We start from the raw sequence: 21,903 nt of genomic DNA on the forward strand, positions 1-21,903 counted from the left end.
TTCTGGATTTCTATTTTTATAATCTTAGCATTCAATTCTAATTAAATTAAATTCTACTAATACGGTTTGAGTGCTTAACAGAGAAAACCTCAGAGGTGGAATAGCTCTGAAGTCTAATGCATTCCATTTACACTCCTGCCTCAGGTATTTTCATGACCCAGTTCATGTTGTTCAAATAAATACAAACTTCACGCAAGCATTACAGTTGCATACAGGTATCAGATTTGGCCATAAATGAAACATGACATTGAACTACACTCCGTCTTTTCCTGCTGCTCTGCACGGCCAACTTGGTAGATATAGACACGTTCTCTGAGTAATTTTTCTTTATATATGCATAGTAAAAGAAAAAATAAAGCTTTATAAAATTTGACTAATATATTTTTCCTCAACAATGAGAAAGCCTCTTGGATTGTTTTTCTTGGGAGATACTGAACTTAGCACCCTTTCGGGTGCTTCTGTTGCTAACACAATGCCACAAAACCTGCAACTTGAGGTCATTTATTTATGGAGATATTTTACCACAGACTCACTTCACGGTCAGACCTCCGAGGGCACAAAGCATCAACTTCATCAAAGAATATAACACACGGGGCTGAATTCCTGGCACGCTGGAATACCTGACGGACAGCACGTTCGCTTTCACCAACATACTAGAACAAAAGACAAATCACAGTGAAACCATTTCAGACATGAAGATTTTGATTTAAAACAAAATAAGCAAAAAAAAAATCAGTTTTAAACAGTATTTGAGGTGCTTTGCAAGGGAGAATTGCAACTTGCTAAACAGTTTACTTCAGTAACAGTCTGTTTCTATGTCCTTACTGAGCAAGATTTACATAGGAACTGTCCCTAGCTCACTTATGACAGTTTGCAGTACATTCAGAGTTTAAACCTTTTTACTTCTCTACTTTTTGGGGAATAAATCTAACTTGCCATGAATCTGCTGATGAGAGTAGTGTGGCCAGCAGGGCCAGGGAAGTGATCGTCCCCCTATACTTAGCACTGTTGAGGCCGCACCTCAAATACTGTGTTCAGTTCTGAGCCCCTCACTACAGGAGACACATCTGAGGTGCTGGAACATGTCCAAAGTTCAGCAACGAAGCTGGTGAAGGGTCTGGAGCACAAGTCTCATGAGGAACAGCTAAGGGAACTGAGGTTGTAGTGAGGTGGGTTGTAGTGAGGTGGGTTGTAGTGAGGTGGGAGTCAGTCTCTTCTCCCCAAGTAACAAGCTGTAAGACAAGAAGAAATTGCCTCAAGTTGCACCAGGGGAGGTTTAGACTGGATACTGGGAAAAATTTACTCACAGAAAGGGCTGTTAAGCACTGGAACAGGCTGCCCAGGGCAGTGGTGGAATCACCATCCCTGGAGGTATTTAAGACATGTAGATGTGGCACTTAGGGACATGGTTTAGTGGTGGCCTTGGCAGTCAGTTATGATCTTATAGGTCTTTTCCAACATAAATGATTCTATGATTCACAAATACAGTCTTCATTAAAGGCCCTGTTGTTCTTCAGCTGTTCACAGACAAACCCAGTGAGCACTCTGAACATCTGAAGTTCATATAGTAGTTGTTTGAAGACAGGGGGACTGGTGGTAGGGAACAAAAAAGTTACTGATCATGAGTTGTTCTCACTGTAGATTTGAAATTTTGTTATTTTTCCAGATCTGCATAAAGCAATGATGGATGTAGTTGGTCATTTAGAAATCCTACTTCAATCAAGAAGGCTCCATCTGCCATGTAATTTAAACTGAGAAACATACTTAAATCTACCCAGATAGCAGTGGAGTTGTTCATGTGTAAAGGAAAAAGCCAAAAACTTTAAGCAGAGGTTAGATGAGGCAACCTGAGTTGCACCAGTATGAGCTGTGTAATTACCAGGAACTTTGCTTGCCCCATGCTTCGGACAAGAATTCCATAAATAACAGAAGCACAATGATTAATGCATACCATATTTAGCAGTTCAGGACCTTTCACAGATATAAAGTTCAGTCCAGACTCATTTGCCACAGCCTATCAAAAGGAATAAAAATAGATGTATACATAAACCAGACATTTTTCATGTTTTCTTTGGTTCTGTCCATGGAGCAATAAACAACCTTAAAGGAATGAACACAGTTATCAACTGTTTGTAAAATACAGAAAACAAGTACAATTATATTCAATGAAGACTGGGAACGGAGGCAGGGAATTTAGCAAGGTGTTCTCCCTCTTTAATGGGGCAGGGATCCAAATTCAGACCCCAGTGTCCTCCCCCGTATTAGCTGAAGAAGTCTCAGTAATTAGTGGGAGTTAAAGAGATATTCAACTACATAAGAGCATTTGAAGACAAAGATGAGTGACAATCTGGAATGATTATCTGCATCTACATGGGGAGGCCATAAGAAATTAAATGCCCCAAGGAGAAGGAAGACAGAAGTATTTTCAGTCAGGTAAATAAAATAAACAAAACTACATAAATATAACGGAGTGTAGACTACTTCCAAGTATACAATTTAGTTATAGTGAAATATTCCAAATAAGTGGTTATCTAATAAAGTTTCTTTCCATCTTTGCTATTTTCCTCTTCACCAACTTAATTCCTTCAAGTTTTGCAGTAATTCCATATCAATTCAAGCAAAATTGTAATTTTATGACAAGAAGATCACATAACTTTAGCACAGAGGCCCAAATTTAATTTTATGATGAGAGGAGGTGCAAAAGCTCAACTTCTGGCAGTCTCATCCAGACTCAGCTATCCCTACAGAAACATCCACTTCAAGAAGATTCTCGAGTATTTTTAAACACACTGGAACAGGCTGCCCAGGGACATGGTGAAGTCACCATTCCTGGAAGTGTTCAAATACTGTGTAGATAAGGCCCTTAGTGATATGGTTTAGTGGTGGACTTGGCAGGAATGGTTGCACTTGAGGATCTTGAAGGTCTTTTCCAACCTAGCTGATTCTATGATTCTGTGTTTAGAAAATGTATTACCTTAGCTAACAGCGTTTTGCCACATCCAGGAGGCCCTGCAAGGAGGACACCAGCTGGAGTAGTGAGGCCCAGAGCTTTAAACTGCTCTGGGTTTCGCACAGGTGCCTAGAAAAGAAATCATCATCATTATCTGTGACAAACAGCTAGCATGGAATTTTTCATTTCAGTTACAGGTGGATTAAAAATACTTCATAAGCAATTTTTTTAATGCCAATTCTTTTTAGGCTAAAAGAATAAACAGTCAATCAGCATCTTATTATCTTGTACCATTACGGAGAAGCAAAGATTATATTTATGTAAGTTCTCATCCTAAGGTGTTAAGTGTTAAGATGCCCTCTGACTGCAGTGAGACTGCTAACCTCCCAACTAAATTGTTTCCAATTCTTTGTGTGGCAGTTGTATAACTAAGGATGTTAGCACAAAATTCTTAGGTAACTTAAGGTTCAGTAATAAAGAACGTATTGTTTTCATGCTTTCAGTTTTCAGTATGTGAAAGGTTAAATACGTGTACCAGACTCATAATGAATTTGAAAGCAAATTAGAGAAGTCTGACAAATGAAGTTTTAAATGAAGATGTTGCAAAATTCCTAGGTTGTGGCATATTAGAACTCATGGGCAGCACCTTGTATTATTATACCTTCAATACATCTTAAAAACCAAACAAGCATAGCTTTACTTCCTACACAGAGGGAAGTGCAAAGACAAAATCTTTGAAAGCAAGATTAAGACATACCAATATTGCCATAGTCAGCTCCTCCCGAACATCCTCCAGGGCTCCGATATCTGCCCATGTCACATCAGGAATTGTGACAAAGCCTTCTCTCTTGGCAGAGGGTTGCACAGATGACAGTGCAACAATAAAATCATTCATCTCAATGCACAGCTTCTGCAGCTGCTCCTCAGGCAAGGGGTCTTGCTTCTTCAGCAAATCCAAAAGCCTCTGCAATTCATCCTGAGGATATATGGAAAAGGAAAGAATAAGGTTATGCACTGGATTAGATTTTAAGAACCATTAAGGGCTTTTTCAAAGCAATACTAATTATTCAATTGCAATATTAATTATTATACAACAAATTCTGCATGATACATATAAAATATGCAAAACAACATTCAAAAGTAACATTAATGATAAAAATGTAATGATAGGAAAGTAATACTTGTGAAAGCACTGAGCTGACAGACTACAACCTTGATTTAGATACCACAGAAACAGAGCTAGCAACCACAGAAACAGAGCTAGCACATTTATTTTGTCTTCAAATTCTTCCCACTGTTTCTCCCACACTGATTAGGAAAAAGTTCTTTCCATCCTGAAATTTCCAAAACATCTATTACATGTATTAATGCTGGTTTTAATAACAAATTGCTCTCAAGAGAAAGCGAATAACTCTGCTGAACAGCACAATCCCAACAATTTGCAGAATATTCAGTTACATATAAACCTTTAAAACTGTTAACACTTTTAGATTATGCACTTTTATTTAATATAATCCGATTTCAAGTCATCAACTCATTTCCTCAGTCTGATCAGACCTGGTTCTGTAGTAAGGCCCTGATAAAGTTTGGGCAAACAGAATAGACACACATGGTAATGCTTTTCAACACTGTCCCATCTTGCAGACCACAGTGCCCCAGGCAGGTACATCCCAATTTCCCCAGTTGGCTCCTTATTGGGGAAACTGAGAAGATACTTGATCAAAGCACTTTATCGTTGCACAACAAATACATCCCGGTTCTTATACAGAAAGGCTGTATCAAAACCAATTGATACTGCACCACAAGAGAACTATACCGAAGTTTTCATTTATAAGATAGAGGGAGAAAAATAGTAAGAAACCCTGTTAAGTTTCCACATTTTTCCTACAGCAGTATATGGGGAATGTATCTCTTCCTATTTGTTGCAACTAAGATAGCTCTACAACTGAGCACAAAGAAAGAGAAGTCTTCATAGTGCCCAATAATCCTTTTAAGCCTTCTCTCCTTAACAGAACCATTAAAAAAACCTCTGAAATAGCCAAGACCACTGAGTTTGTTTACCTGAATTGTGTGAATGATTTTTAAAGGCTTTGTATGTTTAGTTTCCCATTATAAACATAATATAACGGTTTTAATGACAATGCCCTGTATTAGACTATGTCAACCTCCTGCCAGCTATCAAAATATGGCTCTGTTAGGATTAGACTTCCTCATCCTCATCAACCCCTTTGATCATGGTGATGTTGATAAAAGCTGCAACTACCTGCCCCTTCCTGCTTTCTTTTGACATCAGGCCTCAGGAACCACTGGGAGTTATTGCAGTGTGATGCTGTTATTCTAATACAAAAGCTTACTACAGCTTTTTACACTGTTTTTTGCTAATGGCAATAGCATTATTCTTTGGCAGTCCTTCTAAAACCAGAATCCGAGTACAAACTGGATTTAAAACCAATTTGTTTTACTTCTCCAGACAAATCTTCAGGAAACCTACATGTAATGAAGGCATATACATGCTCCAAATATTGACAAGTAGGGTCAAGAATTTCTAGATAAAGATGGTCTGATTCACTGACAACAGCATGTTACTTGGGCCACAGAATAATTCTGGCACTGGAAATGCTGTTTTCTGCCACAGAGTTCCAGCTGTGCTGCACATTAACAGATACTTTCTCAAATTACATTGCTAACTCAACTTTTCCACTGGATAGATACCTCTCCCTCGAACTTGCTATAGGTATGAGATGCCACATGGGATTTACCACAACTAATCATACAGCTGGAAGGAAAAATGTAGACTGCGTAAGTACTTCCTATTTTTGGCTAACTGCAACTATACCAGGTCAGGAAAGAGCCCCAGGCATCATAATGGATACTTCACTAAGGGCACAGCAAACAGCTTGATAAAAACTCAGTGCACTTTTGAGATTCTTAACATTCTGTTACTTCTGAAGGCAGATATAGCCACTATTTTAACCTCTGGTCTGCTAGCAAACAAAACAACACAACACAAACAACAGCAATGAAAAGCCCAAGGGAAAAAACACACCTTGTATAAAACGTTAATACTATCTTTAGAAGGTGTAGGTTTTGGGAGGCACTTACTCAGACCCATTATATGGGTTATTTTGGAGTTAAGCTTCTGGCTTAAGAGCTGTTACTTCTAAATCTAAAATTACATTTGCCATAGATGTTTAAGGATTTATGAGCAATGACTTTCCCAACTATAAAATGGCTCAGTTCTTAAGATTTATGTTATACCTTCAGAGGCACACGCTTCAATGAACAAATACCTTAGGAGGTAGTTCTAGTTGTTTGGCATCCTCTTCCACCAGGATGTCTGTTCCTATTCCCATGCTTTCTTCAGCTGAATTTCCTCCAGTGTATATATGTTTCTTTTCCTGCTGCTCAGATTTTATCAGGACCCTGTTCACTGTGCACAAAGCCGCCTCACGACAAAGTGCCATCAGATCAGCACCTACATAACCTGGAGTCAGCCGTGCTAAGTGATGAAATTCAAAGGATTCTGGGAGCTTAAGTTTTCGACACAAAGTCCGAAGAATTCTGAACAAGTAGGGAGAAAAAGAGCAACAAAATAAAGATGAACCTGTGGCTTTTTTAATTTTCACATGAAAACAAACAGCATTGATTTATGGTCTCTCTCAGTCTACATGAACTGAAGTAGCACAGTGGGAACAATTTTCACTCAACTAGAAAGTAACTAACAGTGAAACCCACAAACCCATACTAGGTATTTCCTTTCAGTTCTTAAACAAAACCCAGCATCAACCAACAAGGTCAATCAGTGGGTAAAAGTTGGTTTTGGTGAATCTCAGCATTACAGACTTTTTAAACCCTAGTTTATGATTCTAAATTGACAGAGTAGATCTCAGAGCATACCACAGAGACACATATAAGTTACGCATTGAGGTATTCAACCTTGTATTCGTAACAACCTTAGTCTGCCTTGTCTGTTCCATACCAGTTTTATTTATTTATTAAAGAACATCCACAACAAACTATTCTACGAACAACAAATGAAATCAGACTGTCTGAAGAGCTCTGTCTTTTAATCTTCTGTATCTTTCCTCTACCATTGTCAGCTGAATATAACTGCAGATATTTCCTGTGTCCCCCATAAAATTTCCAATGGGCATTTCCAACAGCTTATGTGTACACCTCATGTGTTACCTCATCCTGACCCAAAAGCTGAAGTTACACCTACTTATACAGTTCCATCACTAATACAAAACAGCTCTAGGTAACTAACAGTGAAATGCTATGCTGCATGCTTTTTTAATAGGAGTTATTTCACTCTGTATCAAGGCCCAAGCTTTAAAAACCTCCTTCAAGGTCCACCAGGCCTTCCTGCTGTTCTGCTAAGCCAAGGACAACTGAAAACTACATGAGTAGTCAAAACCAAAGACAAAAGCCAATGTCACCAAACAAATACTGGCAGAGGGATCAAATCAGCTTGTTTAAAACAGCAAAACATCACTTCATTAGGAAAATATTCTAAAAAAGCAGCACAAAACCAGGAACAAACCAAGAAGTGAAGAACATTAACACGCTTTCTAGTTCCAATCAAAACTAGCTTAAATTATTTCCACATCAAGTAATGTAACTACAGAAATGTTTTGAATAGTTTAATATCTTGTTCTTTTCATAACTCTCAAATTTTAGTATGTTTCATCTGTTTGCCTCCCCCACTAATAATTTCCACAGTCTCTCATTTAAATCTGTATTAGTGACATTGGCTTGGTTCTCAAGACTTTTTCAACCTGTCTGACATCTGTAGTGAAGCAAGTAATTCAGAATGTAGTATTAAGAACTGTAAATGCCTCATTACAAATCCATCCCCTACTGTTTTCCTTCATGTGCTTCATACATGCACATGAAAACACCACAAGTAAACACCAGGTACTCCTTCTCATTCTACTTTATCCCCCTAAGGCTGCAGAACCACAATTAGGTAGTTAGGTAGCAAGACTTTATTACGTGGTAAACCAGAGCACTATGAGGACTTCTGCTTCTATATGGCCCTTTTATTTTTCAGAGAAAGGAGAAAACCACCCCAGCAGAAACCAGCCCAAAGCCAAAACACACAGTAAAGCTAGAGAGGTGGTTAATTTAACAAAGAAAAATAAAACCAACAGTTCCTGTAAGCCTACACCTCCAGGAACACAAATACAAACTGCACAAAACAATTACAAGAACGAATGTGACTAACTCATGAACAATCTTTAAACACTATGATGGCTTTCCCATTCACAACTCCGACCCTTTGAAGCAGTGCTGTTTCTGGGAATATCATACTGAATATCATATTTTCAACACAAACCAAAAAAAAAAACCATCAGAATCAGAAATCTCAATAGTAAATTCTTTAGTTCTACATCAAACCACTTGCATGCTTTTGCACAACCAAGAGGAACATAACTACTACATACATAATTACTGTATGGGCAGGGTGGGGGCAAAGAAAGGTGGAATAACAGCCAGCAGTGTTGAGAACACAAAGTGAGCAATACTGCAAGCAGAATAGCTTGTTTTGTCAAGCTAAGAAATAAGGTTTGTTTAGCCAGAATGAACTTATCCTTTAACCTTTCTTTCCTTCACATAACAAGCCACAGCTGTCTTCACAATTCCCTTCCTGTGTTTTTTGCTATTGTGGAAATGAGTAGCAGTTCTTTCTTAATTAAGAAAAGCAAAAGTTGTGGGGTTTTTGGTTTGTTTTAGTTTTTCCATTTAGTCTGACAGTCACAGATCTTTGGAATATAATGGGGCCAGTTACAAAACAGGATAACTGCAGCTCAGCTTAATGCCTGGACCAGCGTATTTCCACAAAAAAATGGAAGGGGAGAAGTTAGGCCTGTTGCTTAAGGTATGTATGTGCTTGAGAGGACTAACAAATGGGCTATACTTAATTTATGTTCCTAAATTAATAGTTACACAGGGAGCACCGAAGACAGCACGTTAAACTTCTGAACAACAGGGAACATATATTTAATTCCATCCTCTTTACTATTAAGGCACTTGAAAACTCAGTAACAATTGCTCACAAGAAATGAAATCATTCAAAATGTAGTCACAGTTACCAAGACAAAGAACAGATGCACACTTAATGTCTTCCACACTTTCCAGTGTATGCCTACCCACAAGTGTGTGCAGGCAAAAACAGGGCTAAACACAATACTCTTCCTGAATTTTTATGTTAACTTGCACATTATTTCCTTATTTATTAATTAATGAAAAAGAAGCTTATACTTTTAACACACATACTTTTCTCTTGCTGCTTCATCTGGGATCCCTAAACGAATTTCCCGATCAAACCTCCCAGCTCGCCTCAGTGCGGGGTCCAGTGAGTCAGGTCTGTTGGTTGCTCCGATAACAAGGACCTGGGTAGTGGCAGCCACGTTATTCAAATCTAAAGGAAGGAAGGAAGGAAGTTAGTACTCATATCCACTGTCTCAACTTTGTCCTGATAGCAGCAGGATTCTGGTTCTGCAGCACACAATAATACTCAGAACAGCAGAGATAAACTAGCCAATGGCAGACTAAACTGCTCTTTATCCTTATATCCACAACTTAGAATTTGCATTTTGCATAATCAAGTAAAAAATAAGCATTTCAAATGACATTTGACACATTTTCCCATTATAACTCTCTGTCCAACAGACAGGCTTTTGTAATGCTGCACAGACCATTGTGAAAATAAGGCAGCAACATTCTCTCAAATTAATTAGACTCTTCCTACCATCCCCCAGGGAAACTGTGCCAAAACATGAAAAATTATTGCCACTATCTCCACTAAGTAACCATGAGTCACTACTGAAGGAAAACAGCAAGCCTGATCATTAAGAGGTTTAGCTTAGTATAGATGTTCCTGAAACTGACCATCCATACAAGTCAGGAACTGAGCAACAATTCTCCGCTCCATGTCCTTTGATGCAACTTCTCTTTTTGGGGTGATGGCATCAATCTCATCAATGAAAAGGACACACGGTGCACTGGACTAGGAACAAGAAATATTAATAGCTACAGAATTACAATGGCAGAGTGCATTACAAGAGAGAAAAAAATTATTCAGACTTTCTATGTTGTAAGTATTACTGTAAGTCTGCTGTACAAGCAGCCTGCCCTAGAACAATTCTGTTGTTATTATTGACTATCTGGAAAGCCACCAAACTATGACACTGTGCTGAGCTGAAGCTATGAAATAATTAAGGCATGAGATTCAAAATGTGTCTATATATTGTTTAAAATTTAAACCTGCCTCTACGCTGCTTTATGTTTTCTATAAATACTCCACTGTGACTGCTTACTTGCTTAAGTCCAGAAAAGAAAATCAGGCAAGAAAGGTCTGGGTTGGTTTTTGTTTGTTTTGTTAGTGACATTAGAGCTGTGGAATTTCAAGAGCTAATGTTACTGACATACATCACGAAACAAAAGTAGCAGTAGGTGGTCACAAAGAATGATCTGCCAGCTTCCAGATGACTACAGAGCCTGACCATGTTCAGAGTATAAATGAGTAATGAGCAACTCCTACAAGTGTTCTGGAATTCCATGTACTTCATGTTCATAAAAAACCAACACTAATATACAAGAATAATTAGTGTAACTAACAGAACAGTGTTTAACAGATGTAAGGTTATTCATATTCTCAAAAAGCACTAGTAGTGCAGAGGAATACTTAAGGAAAACACTAGAATCATCTTCAAAAACAGTCCAGTATAAAACAACAGTATTTTCAGACCCGTGCATTCGGCATTATCTGGTGGCAACTGCGCCATCTAGTCGTCATTCGTCTCCACTTCGGGAGAAAATGCAATTAAGCTGCAAAGAGTCACAGCACATACATAATGTGTAACTCTAGTTTTGTTCCCTGTACAAAAACTAGGTGGAAGTGAACGTGAAAGACTATAAGAAAGGCCACATTTTATTTTTAAACATCTTTTATGCAATATATTTAGTTGCTTTAAAAATAACGCAACCTTTCCTCAATGTACACACAAAAGATATAATTTCTAAAAAAAATCTGTACAATCACACTCAATTTTATTCTAAGAAACATCTTCACAAGGCTTTCTAAAATTAAAATGTAGTTTGAACTGGAAACATAATAATCTAACAGCTTCACAATAAGCAGTTTAGCTTCGCTTAGTATTCTTTTTCACAGGTACATATTCTAAACACCTATCTACATTTGTAGGGGAGAGCAGAAAAATTGAATAAAGTTGGAAAACCAGAACATTCTCAGAGGTCAGGAACACAAAACTGACCTCATGAAATAAAACATTATCCACATATTAAATGTTTAATGTTTTAACCTGGCTGGTTCTCTTTGCTTCTTACCGAGTCTGGAAATTTCAGCAAAGCAAGATTTCAGCTGTAATTTCATTTGTTCTCTTATTACGTTTGTCCCAGATTTCATACTTTATACCTAAACCCCCAAGTTTTAAGTCTCTCACATTCATTCAAATCCCATGCCTGATAAAACCAGCAAAAAAAAGTTGTAATAAAAGAGTACAGTGAACTGCTCTTCCCTATTTTTATGTATCAAGCCAAGCAGCTCCAAATAGGTAAATAATTTACGATGATCTCTTTACATTGATATGATGAACTATATTTGGCCAAGATTTCAGAACAGTGATCTCTGTGCTCTGTGACAGCGTGACACTTAGTACAATGGAATTCTAGTCACAGAAGGGGAGACACTATGACTTGTGTGCAGCAGTATAAAGATTCACTCACAAATCTTCACTCAAATTCATACCACAGCAACAAAGTATGAATCCATACGAAGACAATGAAAAACAGTTCAGTGTCTCACCACAGCCTGCTCAAACAGTTCTCTCAGTTTCTGCTCAGACTCCCCTGACACTCCAGACACCACCTCTGTTGCTGCAACTTTCAGCATTGGGAGCTCAAGTTCCTGAAAAAGACAAGGCACATACAACATCATGTATTGTATGCTACATCTAGAGGTTAGAAATATTGGCTGTCCTAGAGGACAGATATTTTCTGGTATGACATATTTTATACCCAAAGATTATTTAATCAAGACTAAATCTTAAAGAGCTTTAAAACACAGATGAGTTGTATCCTCCAATTTAAAATGGGTCTCTGCCATTTGACCAAGTGAACAGAAATGGATATAAAAACCAGGTTTTCCTAATTCAGTTAGAGAACAATTGCACTGTCAAATAACTTTGCACCTTGGCCTCCAACCCAGTCCTTCACAACACATATATTTCGGTGCATGCTTGGCCTCCCTTCTTGAGAAGATTGCTTATTTCCATCTGTGAAAAGCATTGCTTAGCAGTGTGGTTTGGTTCCCTCAAACGTGCTACAGAAATATCTGAGGAGGAACATACAGTGAGATATTTGTAAAGCTCAAGGCCATGTTTTTCTGCTCTTAAAAGTAAGTAAAATTGTAACTTTGATAGACTGTAGCCCAGTAGTGCTATAGGTAGTGGCAGCCTATTTCAAGCTCTTTGAACTACACATATATATTAAAAAATAATCCTAATTTATACAAATCAAGGCCACCAGAAGCACCTGGGGCTTGGAGGAGCTAATTTGCCTTAAACAGCACTATTGAAAATCTCATATTTAAGAATTACTCATTAAATTTATCACAGAATCAGAATCCCAGGTTGGAAGGGATCTCAAGGACCATCTGGTCCAACCTTTCTTTGCAAAACAGAGTCTAAAAGAGATGTCCTGGCGCCCTGTCCAGCTGAATCTTAAAAGTATCCAGCACTGGGGAATCCATCACTTTCCTGGGGAATCATTCCAATGGCTGACTGTTCTCACTATGAAAAACTTCCCAAACTGAATCTCCCCATAAGTAACTCACACCCATCTCCCCTCCTCTTTTCCACGTGACTCCTTGTAGAAAGGGAGTCTACATCTTCTTTACAGCCATCCTTTAAATACTGGAACATGGTGACAAGGTCTCCCATGAACATTCTTTTCTCAAGGTTGAGCAAACCCAGATCTCTCAGCCTTCCCTCACATGGCAGGTTCCCAGTCCTTTGATCATGTTTATGAGCCTTCTCTGGACCCTCTCCAGACTTTCCATGTCTTTTTATCTCATCTCTGAACATTTTTCCACTTCTGTCATGGTTCTTTACCCAAATTTAGTACCCTTCCAGGATACAAATACCCACTGAATCGTTAAATAGCAAAGATTCACTCAATGGGTACCTTTTTACAGTAAAGCACTGAAAAGAAGAAACCCAAATCTTTTTAATGAAAACATCTGAAATAATGTCAGAAGGGTCTAACCAACATTTAAGGAATAAACATCCATATTTTCTTTAAAAAAATTAAATCTTCCCTACAAAAGTTTGTAATTTCCATGTATCTATATTTAAGGTTATAGTCTGTGACACTTAAGGAACAATTGTATTAAACAAATGTTCATGGTTAGCACCAAATAGCCCTAAATATAGCCCCCAAATTTATATCCAAAACAGGAGCATAGCAGCCCAGCAGCCTCACCACACACCAAACTATTAATACCAATATTGTCCTATGATCTGAAATTGTTAGCTTGACACAGGCAAGGCAATATCCAGTTTTGAAATTCAGAAATCACTGTTCAATGGATGCCACGAACAGAATCAACGTAATGCCTCATAAAAGATGGTAAGGTTCAGTCCACGCTTAAAACAGTATGGTAAATTTAACAAGAAGTATCTTCTATATATAGCCTTCTCAACACTCATGTCTATACTGTTGTCCTGGGAATGCCTCAAAACAAGTAAATCCAACATAAAACCCTGTCACTATGTCCCCACTTTATATATGAGGTTCTATCAAGTACAGATTCAGACGGAATTTAAGCAAAGGAAGTAAAGATGAATGTGTTTGAGACTAAGACTGAATGGAGAGAAAAGAGACAAAATAAGAAGAAAAATCTAGTTTATCATGATATGCCCCATCCCGGGCAGTGTTCAAGTCCAGGCTGGAGAGAGCCTCGGGCAACACGGTCTAGTGTGAGGCATCCCTGCCCATGGCAGGGGGTTGGAATTAGATGATCTCAAGGTCCTTTCCAACCCAAACCATTCTATGATTCTATGAAGAAGGATTATATTTTCTCTCAAAGTATAATTCAGAAAGAGAAGAAACTATAAATTTAAAGCTATCTCACCCCAGCAATTGCCTGTGCAAGTAGCGTCTTTCCACATCCTGGTGGTCCATGCAAAAGAAAACCCCGAGGCGGAACCACACCTAAGTGCTTATAGACTTCAGGGTGACGGACATGAATGAGCATCTTGCATATTTCCTGTTAAGAACAAGGGAGACCTCCATCTAAATTGCAGCAATTAGTATTACAGATTGCCAATATCATAGACAGGGAAAAATAAAGCAAATTCTGTTCATTAACATAATTTCAGTGACTGCTTTCAGCAAGATTAATCAAAGGGAAAAAACACTTTGTTGCTGTTGGTACAGGCAGCTGCTCTCAGCACCATGCAGATGAATTCTGTCAGACTTCTTTCTCATTTTTCATGACATTTTATTCAGTGCATTCTGTACCCCACAAATAAAATTTTCACAAACCTTTAAAGTTCCATCGTTGCCTCCTACATCCTCAAACTTCACCAAAGGGTGGTAAAGCTCTGGTGCCTTACTTCTAACTGTCAAGGAGAAAAAGTCATGTAAATTTAGACATGGCATAATAATAATTACTAACACCAAACAAAAAAGTACTCAGGCTAAACAATTAGCTAAGTACATGGAATAGTATTATTTTGTGGTAGCAGACACAGGACTGGAATGTATTTTTAGTACAATGTTAAGGCTAAATTTCTTAATAAAAAAATAAATGCTTGGGGATGCTCAGAAAACACTTCTGTGGTAATGGTCAAACAGTCTCTGTTTGGAGCAACACCCTGAAAGTAACTTCTCACCTTTCTCTTTAAGCAAGATGGAATTAATCTCTTCATCTACATCTGGAAGTTCTTCTTTTTTTCTTTTTGCTCTCTTACCCTTTGTCTTCTTCCTTTCACTCTCCAAGGCAGACACTTCTGTTGATTTCTAGGGCATAAACCCAGAACTAAATATACAAAGCCTTCCAAGTCAGTGAATTTCTGCAAATACTTAAAAGGACAAAGTGTGTGCCTATGATGCTTATCTTACACATATTATATAAATAAAGAGCAGCAAGGCAGGAATTCAACCCCTTCCTTTTGGAGAAAAGCCTTTATTTTTACTGAAGATTAGCCCTTTTTAAAAGGGTCAATTACAGCAGTCACTTTTTTTGCTAAGAGTACATACCTCCAAGCAAAAAAACCCCAAACACCTTCCCTCACCCAAGCCCCCCAAAGCACTAACCAAAATTAGACACCAGTGGTTTTGATACCACAAAGCAATCCACTTTAGGGATGAATATACCTATATGAATATATTAACACCAATGGAAACAATTTTTATTACTAGTAAGTCATGAGTGGCTATAATATTATTCAGTGCCGACATAAATAAACTGTATAAAAAAAAATACTAATACAGGAGAAAACAAAGAAAAAAGAGGTTCTTTGAGAAAGGGTTTTGTATGTTTTTCAGTATATAGTATTGCAAATTTTACAATTTGAAGATCTCCCTTTTATTCAATTTCTCTATGTAAGAGGACACAGTACTACTAGGACAAAGGGATGATGTCTCAAATCTGCCTGTTCAGTAAGTACTTTGTTGTGCAGTTACGAAGGTGGATATAAATGTAGTTCTTCCTTCACATAAAAAAAAGAGCATCCTGCCAAAACATCTGGTCAGCCAAACAATGTGTGTTATCTCCCATGCACAAATGGAAAAATTTCAACAGCTAAACAAATCTGGATGTTTTTTTCCTAAATAAGATAAAAACACTGGGGGGGGGAGAGGAATCACGAAGTAGCCAGTATGTCTGGATGGGGAGTAGGACCTACTTCTAACTGCTTTATAAATCAATGCAATTTCCCTTCAACTTCCCCAACTCTTGTCCATCCAAACGATTTCAGCTTTTTCCATGCTCTAAGACTTAACCACTGGCTAAAGGAGACCATGTGCTATGGCTACAGCAAGCCACATGCTTCCGGACTAGTTAGGCTGGTCACTGGCAAACAGAATAAATAATAGCTAAGTTCTGCTAACCTTTCTCTAAGTATGGGCATTAACCTGGGTCTCTCTAATACTGAGCACTACATTTGCCTCAAAAAATGGTGAGGAAAGTTGTAATTTTGTGACTTTTTAACCTCTCATACAAACACACTTGAAATGGCCCATAAGGTTCAAAAATCGCTTTTGACAAGGCAAAACAATAGGCTAAGCCCTTCCTTCTTCAGAAACCTAGCTAAAAGGAAGTATTCCACTGAGTTGAAGCCAATCTTTCCTTTCTATTTAATATGTTTATTACCTGCAAACACATGCATGTTTGTAATTAAAATAACACATTTTAAAAATCCAGAGAGAAAGATGGTCTGATTTTAGTATCACCCTTTAAAAGCCTGACAAATTACACAGGAAATTATCTTCATACTTGCTACTTAAATCACATTGGGTTCGTAAAACACAATACCTCAGAAATCAGTTTCTTTTCATCTCCTTCTCCATCCTCAGAAAGGTCAATGAAAAAGTCTTTTCCACATGGAGTTTTATCAATGAACCAGCCACCCTCAGAGATACGTGTTTCAACTCTTGCTCCTGATGAGAAGGTGCTTGCTTGGGGTGCTGTTCGTACAGGAGTGGGGGTTTCCATTGGTTCATTTTTTGGAGTGGTTGGAACAGAATCCGGATTTCCTTTCTTGTATAAGCTCAGCAGGGAACTGTTCATGTGATTTGTAGACTGCAAAATGTATTTTAAAAGAAAATATACAGGTTATAACTTGGATTATTTATACTGAGGCCAATGAAAAGTATTTCATAAACAACATTTAGTATTATCCCTGATGGATAAAGTAGCCATGCATCTTCTACCCTACTCCCCTGCAAAGCAAACAACAGCATATAAAACTGTATCTGCTAGTCAAAGAGAGTGCAGTCTTTGCAATTTACTCTGAACGACCCCTGTTAATTGACAGTCACCTCTTTTAGTAATAGGTATGTCAGCTCCTTCAATCATTTCATTCATTCCATAGCTAAGTCTTTCAGGCCCCCAGCACGTGTTCTTAAGAAGTGATTCCCCACTACAGATTCTCCCTTCTTCTTCAGGGAACAGCCTCCTTTCAGTTCTATAGATTCTCAGTTGGAATTGCCAACTCTGACTTTACCTCACCTTCGTTTTTAAACTCTCCAAGTGCATTGCAATTTCACAACACAGAATTGTGTATTATGCAAATACAATTATAATAAAATACAACTTACTAGATCTTCTGGATAATCATCATAATCAGAGTCATCTGTGGCACTTCCTGAAGTCCTTTACATGGAAGGAAGACAAAAACTATTAGGGTATCGGAGCAGAACTGCAAAGGAGACACCCCCAAAACAAAACAATGCAATTTCTACAACATGGTTCCTTATACCCATGATATGCAGCCTAAGACTGGAGAAAAATCCCTGACTTGCATGCTCTAAATTTATTCCTATGAAGAGTTAAAAACCACATCCTTTCCAAGTCTGCCATGAGTTAGATCAACTTTGCAACCTGGCTGAAAGACTGCCCTAAAAAAAAGTGGTGTAGGATCAATCTAATTCAGTTCACCAAGAGATCACACAATCTCCAGTGCTGGCACAAGGGAAGTACTAGCAATTCACTGCTGTACTGACTAGTTCTTCTGTCAACCATGTCCTAATTTCCTATGAGACCCTTAATGTCTATCAAAGGTTAGTTAAACCAGAATGGTCCATGAGACTATGCAGAACTGGGAGTCAGGAAACCTCAGATCCAGCGGTGATTTACTCTGAATAGCCTATCTTGTAGCCTTTTCACTCAGATTCAGTTAATGTCCCTCACACCCAAGAACATTTAAACACAAAACAAAACTAAGGAACTGAATCATATGAGGACTGGGGCCTCTCGTGGAAAACTATCGAGAAAGCCTCAAGGTTATCCACTAATTAAGGGCTATATGATCCCCATAACAGAAAAATTGTGACTGGTTCTAGTATCTGCTTGTCTTCAGTGAAAAAAGTGCTTCCATTCACTACAGGTAATTTCTGATGAAGACAGGCCTATGGGAAATCAAAGATCTGTCTGTAACCTTAAAGCTACCAAAATTTAATAATATGCAGAAAGACAGTTTTAAAGAAGTCACAATATTAATGGCATTATTAAAGTAATCTAATGGTAAAAATTATTCTTACTCATTTTTCTCTTGCTGTCGTGCTCTTTTTGCCACATGTTCGGCTTCTAAACCTGCTAAATCTTCACGTTCTTTTTCATTACTGATTATTCCAAACACTAAAAGGAAAGGTTCAAACATGTTAAGAAAACAGCCAAAGCATATTCAAAAAATTTGATCTTAGACATAATACTAACAGAAATACCTTTTTCAACTTGTATTCTAAAAGCATTTCGTTTTCTTCGTCCATAGTCCGCACTGAAAAAAAAAAACAAATAAACAGGTTACACCAACTGCTTCTTCCCCCAACACAGTGTCATTTTCAGGGGGGAAAAAATACATTGTCAGTTGAAAACCAAACTTTTATAGAAGCTGTTATTAAAAACCAACTATGTGAACACATGATCCTTTTGTCTTAAGCCTGGAACAGCTCAATCACTGGGATGAAACAAAAGCACTAAACCATACTGGTCTCTAAAGGGATGTTTAGTTAATACTATCAAGATCCTTTTTAGCTGGAGATACAGAGAAGCAGCAACATACAAATGATCACACTGGATTCTATATGGACACAGGACTAGAAAGGACAGCCCAGTGAGGAATAACTGTGCTGATCAATAACGGTCACTATAAGAAAATCTGATTCAATGAGCACCCTTAAATGCAAACAAAAATCATCAACCTTTTACCTTCACTTACTGAGGGTATATTTTATCTATTTGCTTTTATAAAATCGCTGAAAGAGGAAAACCAAAACAAAATCCCAAGACCTGTAAGCATCCTAAGCAAAGGGTTTGGGTCCCTTTCTCTAACAAGGCACAAATAGAACACACAAACATGAATGAATATAATTCTCCACCTTCATTAACCCCCACAGCCACCAAAGACCTGCTGACACACAACCTTGCTCCCACCCATATCAGCCTAAAATTAATTAGGCAAGACTGACCATCCTGCTGAGCATCTGAGCAAGATTTAGTGTCTTGCTGAACCGCTATCTCCCCCATCTACCTGCACCGAAGCATTATTTTCCCTAACATTTCAGCTCACTGAGGGTAAGGACCAACATGCTGTAATACATCTGCAGCTGTTTAATTAAAACAAAAAAAGCAGCCCACAAAAAAACAAACCACAAATAGATCTTGCAATGCCAGTGCATTAATAAAATATGAGTTACTAGATATATCAGCAGATGGAAACACTGCTAAAGTACAAATCTTTGCTCACCTGTAGGTTTTCTGCAAATCAGATGCTAGGATTCCAATGTCAACATACTGGCCACATTTACTACTTGCAAGATACTGAAATGAAGAGTTTTAAGCAGCAAATGAAATCTTTGTCAATCACTTCACTAGAACAAATAGATCAAATATGCCTACTTTAAACCCTACTCTTCTTAGAAATGAAAATTGAAAACAGCTTTGAACTGCCTTGGAACACACTAGACAGTATTTCCCAATGAAACAGGAAAGCTTATTAAGACACAGAAGGGAAAAGCAGCACACTGTATTTTGACACTTGCATGATCTCTGCTGGTGCAATGCCATTGTTTTTATTTAGCAAGAAAGGTGACTTTGTAAATTGTCAATCCTTCTAAAGTTCTTGATTTCTCTCAGTTAACCTCCTTCTGGGTTTAAGTCTCCTACCTTAAAAATGAAAGAACCTACACCAGTTAGTATGGATACTGTCACAATAAAAACTTTAACCTTTACAAAATGTTTCAATGAATGCTCTAGAAAAGTATATAAATTACAGTAAATTCTATACAGCTTTTCCTTTCCTTTTCTTTTTTTTCTGACAGCAGCTGATCCAACCATTTTCAAACCACAGTTATGAAAGTGCAAGAAAATGTACAAAATTTCAGGTGCAACTGGACTCCATTTGCTTTCTCTCCCCACTCTCCAAATCAGGAGCAAGAAGAAGTTTCAATATGGTAATCACCAAATCACAGAATGGTTTGGGTTTGAAGGGACCTTAAAAATCACCTGGTTCCAACCCCCTGATGGTGGATTTTCCTTCTTAGAGAAAGGAGACACAATGTCCCTAAAAGAGATAGCATTACCAAGGCTGCAGCAAGAAAACTTTAAAATCTCATTTAAATTAATACCTCTTTTTAAAATCAAACTGCTTAATATTAAATTCAGAATTCCTTTTTTAAATGATGTGACACTTCATGTCACCCATGAGCAACTACTGACCTACAGAAAAAAATCAAGCCCACCATAAATCCAGCTGCATTTCTCACTTCAGAATAGTCAAGACAATTTCACTGTGATCTTGAAAAGTAAAATAAGCAACTATCCTCAAGCAGCCACTCGCTTTGAAGGAATTAGAAGCGGAGTACTTATACACAGACTCAGAGAAATGTTTAATTCCCAAGTCACCATAAATTTTCAGAAGGTGTGACACAGCACTATGCCACCTGAAGGAATCCCTGTTTTCCCTGCTCTTCACGGGTGTATTGTGGAAGTAATCATACTTCTTCCTTTTTCTTCAGTCAGCGATTAATATAATCGATGTACATGTTTCCAAAGGTAAACACTACCAATTTGGCTACATATTCTCCAAGTGCATTTTCTCTAGACTACACTGGAGTACTGTGTCCAGTTCTGAAACCCCCAACATAAGAAGGATGAAAACTTGTTGGAGCAAGTCCAGAGGAAGCCATGAAGATGCTCCAAGGGGCTTGGAGCAGCTCTGCTTTGGAGACAGGCTGAGAAAGCTGGGCTGGTTTATCCTGGAAAAGAGAAGGCTCCTTAAGGGGAGACCTTAGATCAGCTCCCAGTGCCTAAAGGGGCTATAAAAAACCTGGAGTGTGGCTTTTAAGGCCTGTAGGGACAGGACAAGGGGGAATGGCTTTAAACTGACACAGGGGAGATTCAGATTAGACATTAGGCAGAAGCTCTTCCCTGTGAGGGTGCTGAGGTGCTGGCACAGGGTGCCCAGAGAAGCTGTGGCTGCCCCATCCCTGGCAGTGTTCAAGGCCAGGCTGGGCAGGGCTTGGAGTAAGCTGCTCTAGTGGAAGGTGTCCCTGCCTGTGGCAGGGGGTTAGAACTGGATGAGCTTTAAGGTCCCTTCCAACACAAACCATTCCATGGCTCTACGACATCCATCTGATTTGAAACTGCAGCCAGCTTCGGGATCAGAAATACTGAAGAATAAAACAAAACGAAACACAATGCCAAAAACAAATAACTCCCCCCATTTCCAAACCCCGGAGAGGCCAGGCCGCGTCCGGGCACCCTCCGCGCCTCCCTCCCACCCCTGAGCAGGCCGATGGCCCAGACCCTGTCCGCAAGGCGGGGTGGCGGCCCGGCGAGCCACGCAGTCCTGCGGGAGCCCCCCCTCGGGCCGCCGCCCGCCCCGGTACCTGCTTAACGCGCTGCTTCAGCCGCAGGTCCACGAAGCGCCCCGGCCGGCTTCGCATCGCCGCCCGCCGCCTGCCCGCGCCGACGGCACTGAGGCCTGCCCAACGCTTCGCCTGCGCCGGGCGGCCGAGAGCCGCTAGGCGGGAATTGCGCGCAGGCAGCCCCAGGGCGCCTCAGCCGCGCCGCCGCAGGCCCCCTTTGAACCGCCGGCCTGCACCGGCGGAGCGGCGCGGAGGAGCAGCTCGCTCTGACTGTGCCCCGCCGCTCACGGTGCCCTTCCCGTCGGGGCTCTGTGAACCCTCCGCCACCGCGGCGT

At 39.1% G+C, this 21,903-nt stretch overlaps 1 protein-coding gene across 3 annotated transcripts in view; it reads right to left on the bottom strand.

The window, feature by feature from the left end:
• Positions 1 to 21,743, bottom strand: part of NVL (nuclear VCP like) — a 41,793-nt gene extending 20,050 nt beyond the window's left edge. Inside the window, exons 1-17 of one of the 3 annotated variants that reach the window (XM_057398808.1) lie at positions 21,590 to 21,743; positions 19,447 to 19,520; positions 18,425 to 18,477; positions 18,242 to 18,338; positions 17,300 to 17,354; positions 16,515 to 16,781; positions 14,872 to 14,998; positions 14,522 to 14,598; positions 14,109 to 14,243; positions 11,781 to 11,882; positions 9,845 to 9,962; positions 9,230 to 9,374; positions 6,241 to 6,511; positions 3,708 to 3,926; positions 2,975 to 3,079; positions 1,952 to 2,014; positions 534 to 653 (exon numbers count right to left, since the gene is read on the bottom strand). In XM_057398808.1, the coding sequence (XP_057254791.1) occupies positions 534 to 653; positions 1,952 to 2,014; positions 2,975 to 3,079; positions 3,708 to 3,926; positions 6,241 to 6,511; positions 9,230 to 9,374; positions 9,845 to 9,962; positions 11,781 to 11,882; positions 14,109 to 14,243; positions 14,522 to 14,598; positions 14,872 to 14,998; positions 16,515 to 16,781; positions 17,300 to 17,354; positions 18,242 to 18,338; positions 18,425 to 18,477; positions 19,447 to 19,520; positions 21,590 to 21,646 (2,085 nt within the window). In that variant the 5' untranslated portion in view covers positions 21,647 to 21,743. Of the gene's footprint in view, positions 1 to 533; positions 654 to 1,951; positions 2,015 to 2,974; positions 3,080 to 3,707; positions 3,927 to 6,240; positions 6,512 to 9,229; positions 9,375 to 9,844; positions 9,963 to 11,780; positions 11,883 to 14,108; positions 14,244 to 14,521; positions 14,599 to 14,871; positions 14,999 to 16,514; positions 16,782 to 17,299; positions 17,355 to 18,241; positions 18,339 to 18,424; positions 18,478 to 19,446; positions 19,521 to 21,589 lie in introns of those variants that run through there. The other 2 variants (XM_057398809.1, XM_057398810.1) reach the window with 2 other exon arrangements.
• Between the last annotated feature and the right edge of the window lie 160 nt (positions 21,744 to 21,903).

This window comes from Pezoporus wallicus, unplaced genomic scaffold (assembly GCF_028554395.1).
Source record: "Pezoporus wallicus isolate ANWC-B61680 ecotype Strahan unplaced genomic scaffold, APGP_CSIRO_Pwel_v1 contig_5231, whole genome shotgun sequence".
Lineage (NCBI taxonomy): Eukaryota > Metazoa > Chordata > Aves > Psittaciformes > Psittacidae > Pezoporus > Pezoporus wallicus.